This window comes from Nelusetta ayraudi, unplaced genomic scaffold (genome assembly GCF_046127955.1).
Source record: "Nelusetta ayraudi isolate G7.1 ecotype Tasmania unplaced genomic scaffold, CSIRO-AGI_Nayr_v1 ptg000053l, whole genome shotgun sequence".
In the NCBI taxonomy this organism is placed as follows: Eukaryota; Metazoa; Chordata; class Actinopteri; order Tetraodontiformes; family Monacanthidae; genus Nelusetta; species Nelusetta ayraudi.
Genome location: NW_027466103.1, coordinates 4,081,847 through 4,090,000, shown reverse-complemented (window position 1 = coordinate 4,090,000; position 8,154 = coordinate 4,081,847). Strand labels below are relative to the sequence as shown.

The 8,154-nt window shown below is 47.8% G+C and overlaps 2 protein-coding genes across 2 annotated transcripts in view; one reads left to right on the top strand and one right to left on the bottom strand.

Moving 5' to 3' along the window:
• nuak1b (NUAK family, SNF1-like kinase, 1b) overlaps nucleotides 1-5,908 on the bottom strand; it is a 20,212-nt gene extending 14,304 nt beyond the window's left edge. The window contains exon 1 of the mRNA XM_076038088.1: nucleotides 4,466-5,908. Within this exon, the coding sequence (XP_075894203.1) occupies nucleotides 4,466-4,762 (297 nt within the window). The 5' untranslated portion in view covers nucleotides 4,763-5,908. The remainder of the gene's footprint in view (nucleotides 1-4,465) is intronic.
• LOC142896435 (uncharacterized) overlaps nucleotides 1-8,154 on the top strand; it is a 393,522-nt gene that overhangs the window by 129,853 nt on the left and 255,515 nt on the right. The window lies entirely within an intron of this gene.

Sequence of the window (8,154 nt, the reverse complement as noted above, 5' to 3'; positions counted from 1 at the left end):
AGCATTGCCCTCCAGAACTGAAATGTGCGAGTCTTAACCCCGACAGCCTGGCCAACCTTTTAAAAAAATAAATAAATGAAAAAGCCATTGGATAAACACCAACTAACCACTGTGTACTGACTTGTTTAAAAGTAAGCACACAGGACGGCCATTTTTTTCTTTTTCTTTTTAAAGCGCCGACCTCCTGAGAGTTTTAATGAGGTACCAGGAGCCGGAGTTCACAATGCATCTCTCTGCCTGAGCCAATGGGCTCGTAACACGAGGTCCAACAATCGACAACTACGCTGGATACGAGGGGTTCTTTTTTTTGTAGCCGCAAATGGATCCATTGAACCCTCCTCCCCCGCCTTGCGTGCCATAAAATGAGAGGTTAGCGGCTTCCTCCAAACAAACCAATTGAAAATACACAGTCTAGCTAGCGTATGTCATCCTAATTGTAGCCTAAACATTCCCGAAACCGTGCACCCGGTCCGGTCCGCTTCACTTTGATCACGGCCTCGTACAGAGTCCCGTTCCCTAAGAATTTGTGTTGGTTTAAACTTTTGTCCTCTGCTAGCGATGCGGTGGCATTCTGGGGAGCCCGATGTTATTCCACGCAGGAAGAAAACCACAGGCAGCAGCAGCAGCGGGTGCCAAGCTAATTACCATGTACATCAATAAAAATAACCCCAAACCGGAACAGTGTCTTCCAGGGCATGCCTTGATTACCCAGAATTTAAATAAATGATACCATAGTAAACAAGACGAGGCCCGTTAGGGTGAGGGGAGGACGGTGGGGGTGGGGGGTCGAGTCTCAATACTGATGTTTGCCCTTAAGCTTCTGAAAACACCCCAACATTTTATTAATTGCCCCAAAAAAATTCCTTTCCTTTTTCTTTCTTTTTTTTTTTAGCGCTGAGGAAAAATATGATTCATTGTTCAGTTTTTTTTTTGTTTTGTTTTTTAAATAAAGAAATCAATTCGACGATCCCTTTATTTGGGGGCAACAACTGCAAATCGACCCCTAAACGTAAGACTTTGCCACTCATGCGGCCTTAAAAAACAACAACATGTGGCCGCGAAAATCCGCGAAGACACAGCCAGGCATTTTCTGATGCATCTCCTCGTACTGCCCCTCGGCCTCGAGACCCCCGACACCGATCAGGACTGCAGGTTGTCCTTACAGCGGATCTCTCATGACTGTCACTCACTGGTAAACAGGTGCTGGAACCGCTGACCACACTGGCTGGCTGCCCCCTCCATCCTCCTCCACCCAAACCTCAAACACCCAGTTTGTTTGAAGCCACAGTCCATGTTTCGCTCCACTGGAGCCTGACATCGTCCTGCGATTCCTCAGGACATCAGAACGGATGAAGTGGTTCATGGCGAGCGCCGCCGTTCAACACCGAAGATCCGAGAGAGTTTTGCGCAGAGGGTGCACAAGGAAGGAAGGACGGTGGGTGGGTGGGAGGGGATAGGGAGGCCGGGCGCGTTAGCATTAGCGTGCTGGAAAAGAGGCCGATAGCTTTCCAGAGAAGAAGTATTCTCTCCCACAAAAAAGAAAACACGGCGAGGAGTCATAATAAGTCATCTGCGGCAGCACGCAGAGCGCCAGGAATGTGAGCGAGTCTCCCGGCCTCTCGTGTTGCCTCTCTCTGTCTCTCCCTCTCCACTCACTCAATTGTTGTGAGATGATGTAATCTGGTGCTTTAAGCTCATATTAATATGACTCTCTAACCTCTTTAGCTGAGGCCGCCCCCTCCTCTCGTTATGGAGTGGAGGGGGGGGGTTCCTTGTGTGTCTCTAACTCGGGCTAACTCCCCCTCCTGCCCCCATCCTTCTCCCCCGCCCCTCCTCACTTCCCCCCATACAGGATATTAACCTACCTCTACAATCTCATATCCTGCTGCGGGTGACCTTTCATGTGTCACTGCCCGTTTTAGGCCCCGCTGTCACCGCGACCTTTTCACTGTGTTCATTTGGCTGAATGAAGGACGGGGGAAGAAAAATGAAAAAAAAAAAAAAAACACTCAAAAAAACCCCAAGGTTTGGACACTCGCAGTGTCTTTCTCATCACTGTGCCAACTACAGAAGAGACTAGACCAGGCCTGGGCAAACTATGGCCCAGGGGCCATATGCGGCCAGTTAAGCTTTCTAATGCAGCCCACCAAACGTGAAGAAATGATATTAATAGTCAGTCAGTCATAAAATAGTTGTATTTCATCCATTTTTTCAGTATTTTAAATGTCACTTCAATAAAGAGCTAAATAAATAGCTAAATAAAGAGCTAAATAGCGTGGGACTTCGAAGACAAAGATTTTGTTGGAGCTTTGCTTTGGTTCATTTTCCCATTGACATTAAAGCACATGTTTTCTACATACACTACCTGTCAAAGGTTTGGACACACTAATTTGAAATTATGCAGCAAAGAAAAACAAATAACTCTAAATATGCTTTTTAAGAAAGGTGGCTATTTTAAATAATTTAAATATAAAACACGTTTGAGTTATTTTACACTTTTATTGTTTCCTACATAATTCCATGTGTGTTCACATGTAGTATTGATGCCTTCAGTGAGAAACTGCAATGTCCATAGTCATGTGATTGAAAGAGAAAAGACATTAAATTCATAGGGTGTGTCCAAACCCTTGACTGCTAGTGTATTGCACGGTATATCTTTTCCTCCTGCGCCGGCCCCTCTGTCAAATTTCAGAACCCAAAAAGTTTGCCCACCACTTGACTAGACTTTGAAGACTGCAGAACTGGCAGGGCAACATATAATGGCGGCTTTCCAACCCAAGAGGTGCCACAACGCACTCGACGGCCCTGCACATTAAAGCAGACAGTCACTCGCTGCTTCCACTTTTGGACAGACGCACTAAAAACGGCCACAACTCATCCGTCTGTGACAACTGCCTCCCTCTGTCCATGCCCCCCTTCCCTTCCTCCCTCATTTCTGCGCCCTCTGCACTTCTCATTTGCCTTGCGGAATTCGACGGGACTTGGGACTCGTTACATAAGAGTCTCGCTGCAAGTGTGCAAACTCTGGAGACGACCCCAGAGGTCAGAGGTCGAGTAAACTCCAGAACCGCGGTTTGGCAGACACACGTGAGGCGTCTCCGTCCGTCCGTCCGCCTGTCCGTCCGTCGGGACTCCATGTGCAGGGAGGGAAGTCGCCACTCACAGGACTTCCCCCAAGATATACAAACTCCCCCTCATGAAAAACACACAGCACCAGGGAAGTCCTAGACTTTAGCGCCGCACTATTTTTAAGCACCGGCTGCCGCGCTGCAGACTTTCGAGCCGCTGGGTCACTGAGTTTTTAAAACCTGGGAGGAAGAGGAAAAAAGAAGAAGAAAAAAAAGCTTTTATACCGGCAGCAGGACTGTTATTTTCCACCCAGCAAGAAGGCGACCTCAGCATAGTGCGATACAGCTCGTTGCTGTCGCAAAGTGCACACCATAAACCATAAACTTAAGTGAACAGTCTCCACACTAATACTCTAAGGTGCAGATAACCAGTGCACCCCCCCACTCCACAGACCATTATATCCCACTTTAGGGTTGTTTAATGGATTCTACAAAAAAAGTATTCAGCATTTTAAAAAAAAATATATAAGCCAACAGTTTATTATCTACACCTGCCAGTTCAGGGCAAATTAAGAATCACAAAGGTTAAAAAAGAAAAGCGAAGTTGGCTCCTGGCCGTGCACTGGTCAGCTCTGAAGCACTCCTGAGTAGAACGGTTCACATCAGGAATGCTTTCATGGCAATAGATGGAATGGAAGGGGGGGGGGGGGGAGGCAAGAACGATGAGCCAAGTAGTGAGCAGTGAGCCAGTGAGACACCCAACACCCCCCAACCCTCCCCACAGACACCATCGAGCATGCACGAGACAGGCGCTATAAAGTCATTGGTGGACACCGTTGATCCAAACCGTCCAGCCCCGGCATTCCCAGTGAATGGAAAGTCCCTCGTGTCCTGCCGGGGGGGATCAGGGGGTCAGGTTTTGCCACACGTAAAAAAAAATATTTGGAGGGATGTCCAGGTTCTGCAAGGGCAGCGGAGCAGCAGGAGACACTGCTACAAGCAAATGTTTTTTTGTGTGTTTTTTGGGGGAGGGGGTTCAAAATAAACACGACACAGTCGATTGGCTAGCAAGCAGCCAATCACTCTGTAAACAAGACAACAAATACGTCGGCGGGCCCTCAGATCTCCGGTGGGAGCCATGATGCCAAAGTCACATTGGTCAGACGGCAACCCCGAGGAAGGGGGCAGTGGGGGTGTGGGGGAGCATCGGGGCCACGACACCCTGGCCCCTGTGAACCCTTTGACAGCATGCAAGGGATTGGGGGCGGGGGAATGTTGCAACTAGGACTAAAAGCTCTGTTTGGTCTGGGCTAAAACACACGAGCACACACACGCACACGTGGGAGGGACAGCAGGAGTGGTGGGGGCGGGGTCTTGACCGTGACGTGTCTGCTCACCTCTCTGCCGGAGTGCCGCTCAATGGCCTTCTTGACTTTGCCGTAGGTGCCGCGTCCCAGCGTCTCCAGCAGCTCGTAGCGGTGCTTCAGGTTGTGCTTGTGGTGGTGCTTCTTCACGCCGGGGCCGCCGCCGCCGCCAAGCCCCCTCCTCCTCCCGTCGCCATCGGGCGACCCGTCAGCGAGCAGGGCCGGAGCCGGGGCCGGAGGGGAGGGCTCAGCCCCGGCGGGGGTGTGGCCCCTGGGGGTCTCGGGACGGGACGTCCCACGGGGTCGGGGGGATACATAAGCGGTTTCCATAGCACGAGGGGAGGTTGGGCAGGGGGGGGCCAGGGGAGGGTGGTTGGTTCGTCTGCAACTGTTAAATGTGCCAAACTACCTGCTGCCCCAGGGGCGAAGCAGCGCGCAGAGTATAATAACACTTACAGGCCTGATAATAGTTAGAGTAATAAATAATAAATAAATTACAGAGAGCAACGCGAAGCAACATTTCCTGATTGTCGCGGTTGATGGAGAGTCTCTGAGCGGCGCTGCTACCCGGCCATGCTGCTGCTGCTGCTGCTGCTGCTGCCGCTGCTGCCGCTGCCGCTGCCGCCGCCGCTCCGTCCTCAGCCAATTACCAACTGAGCGCGAAACGAGACGAGAAAGTCAATCACCGGTGTGTGATCAGCCCATTCATACTGCTCTGTCACCGGACTCGGATCGAACCTCGTGTCGTAGGTTTTAAAAAAAACAAAACAAAACAGCAATTAAACAAATAAACGGAACAAAAACATTCAGACAGCAGCAGACGAGATGCCGGAAGCTGAGTTTGCAATTTTGACTGAATAATAATGATATCGGTGATATGCGCGTCTTATTCTAGTAATAGTTTATATTAAACAGAGCAATAATAATAATAATAATAATAATAATAATAATAATAATAATAATAATAATAATAATAAAATCGAAAAGAATCTCGCTCCTTAATTGGCCGATGACGACGCAACTGCGGCTGGTTCTCTGTCGATCACGTCGTCCGTCGTCCCGAACGCTTCCAACATCACCAACTCACGTCTGCGGGGCGAGAAAGCTGCGACGAAACCGGCGCTCTGGGTAAAGATGACCCTCATTTTGTCCGCGGCCCTGCTCTTCAGCCCTGCATTCATCTGGACTGCGGTGCGGGACGCGGGTGCAGGCGGCGTGCGGCAGCGGCGGGGGCGTCGGCGGTCGTAGTCGGAGGAGGAGGAGGAGGAGGAGGAGATGCGCGGCGCTCGGACTCGATCTCGGCCTGAGAGCTTTCCGTCTTTGCCATGGTCGCTAGTCCCCCCGCCCTGCCTTCTTCCCCGTCTTCCTCGTCTGCTTCTGCTTCTTCTTCTTCTTCTTCGCAAAAGCCCTTCAACTGGACTCTTCCCTTTCTCCTCTCTCGATGCACAACGTGAGAGGCTGCGAGGAGTGACTGACTGCGAGAAGATCCGAGACCGGAGGCGGAGCTCTCACTGCCCTCCTCCGCCTCCCCTGCCGGCCTCCTTCCCTTTGTGTTCTCCCCCCACCGCCTCTCATCTCCTGCAGCAGGACAACTTGAGGTGTACTAGCGCAACATATGATGTTAATAATAATAATAATAATAATAATAATAATAATAATAATAATAATAATAATAATAATAGGCCTCATTTCACATGTGAATATTTCTTTGTGCACCTCCCTGAAATAGGAAAAGTCCATCTTTTTACTTCTCGTTTGATCCTGGGGGAGATTCTGGGGGGAATTTGTGTGCAGTAGTAGTAGTAGTAGTAGTAGTAGTAGTAGTCGTCAAAAGCATCCCTTTGTGACGTCACAAACGGAATACAGGCCCACGGACAGAACCTCCATATTAGTGGCAACGCCCTCAGTCCAGCATTTGAGAGCTTCTACTCATTCCCAGACGTTTGGAGGAGTCCGACAATGCATTTTTATCAGGGAGATAAAATCCAAGAGGTTTTTGAACGGCTGGCTGGAAACAGGGGGTTAACATGTTTTCCACTGGAGACTGGAATGAAGGAAAAAAAAACTGACAAGTTGTAAAACAGGGCACTTTCAACAGTATTTTTTTTTTTTTTTGTGTTGTTCCTCACCCCCCACACAAAAAGGGATGTAGTGACTAATACATGGGACACCTCATACCCAACAATAGTAAAATGGCACCCATATTTAACTACAATTGGAGTGAAAAGGTTCTTCCGTCTGTCAGATATGGTTCAGAGAGAAACCAAAAAATACTGAAGTGTTAACATTTGTTTTCACTCAGGTGAAACAATATGTGACTAATGCTCTCAAATTAGCAAATGGTAGAATGTGTTCACAGAACTTGCAGCTACCGCCGACGCCAACCAAGCAAATCCCCTTTCTATCTAATATATCCTTGTTTGCTCAGTAAAAGTTCAGCACTCGCTAAAACGGAGGCTGCTGTGACCGTGCATGGAGTTGGTTGGTTGTGATGAACAATGACAACGAGATCTTGTATTGATAATGCATTGCATATAGCAATATGTCAATACATCTTATTAAGAGGCTAATTTTTCAATGTGCAAAGTGGTGTTTCTGTAGCTCCCCCCTACTGTAGTGTCCTACTTGCTGCACCAATTTGAGTGCTTTGGTTTTTCACTTTAATTCAAAAACACAAAGAATCCCTATTTACCATATTATCCTCGTTAAGGGCTTTATATGGGCCTTTTTGCTGAATATCCACAGTTGCCTTCTATCTCCAGCCGCATCTCCAAAGGCTCCAGTGTGAACTGACCCTGAGGGAAACAGACTTTTCTCAATCACCAGCTACCATGCTTGATTTGGAAGCATCTTTGTCTGCAGTTTTGTACATGTATAAAACATGTATACATATATAAAATATGATAAACATACACTATGAAAGACGTTTGGTATGTAATGTAATACAGTACAATGTTGTACACTCATTCCAACTTGATGGAAAACACATGCCATGAAAAGGAGTCTGCTATTGTTAACGACTGCATTGTTACTTCACATCCCCCATGTTTCGCATACATTCATCATGCGAGTTTCTGTGAACATCGGGGGCTTCAAATCCAGAAACTACGTGCGCACGAAAGCACGTTGTGCGCCCACGTTCATGTTCAGATTCCTAAAAAAAAAAAAGAAGTAAATCGACCGTGGAAATGTGCGGAGCTTCATGTCAACTCCCCAATTGGCGTAAGCACGATTCTACACTCGTTTGTCCGTCAACAACATTTACTGGTGATACCTGGAAAGAATTACTGAAGCGGTATCAATCAGGGCTACGATGAAGATTAAACACTAAAATCATTGGCGCAGAGAGGTGAAAAAAAAAAAAAAACACTAAAAGTGGTAGCAATTGAACTACTGGAGGACATGCAAGAATAACAGACTATCAGGCCATTCTGGCAAATGACAAAATAACAAATAACAGGAAAATGTTTGTAATGTCTGTAATCTACTGGCTATTTTGAGCCAAAGGTTGGCTATGACGCTCCACACACTTGGCCATGCTGCCCCCGTTTTATTTGCAAACTCTGCTGTCTTGCGTCTCTGCTGCCATCTTGTGGTTAACAATTGGTATAGCAAATACAGTCAAAAATGAGCGAAGAAGCGATACAGGACCTCGTCAGAGGCCAGCGCTCACTGAATGTGTTGATTTATTGACTTGAGTGTGAGTGCGAATGTATGTATAT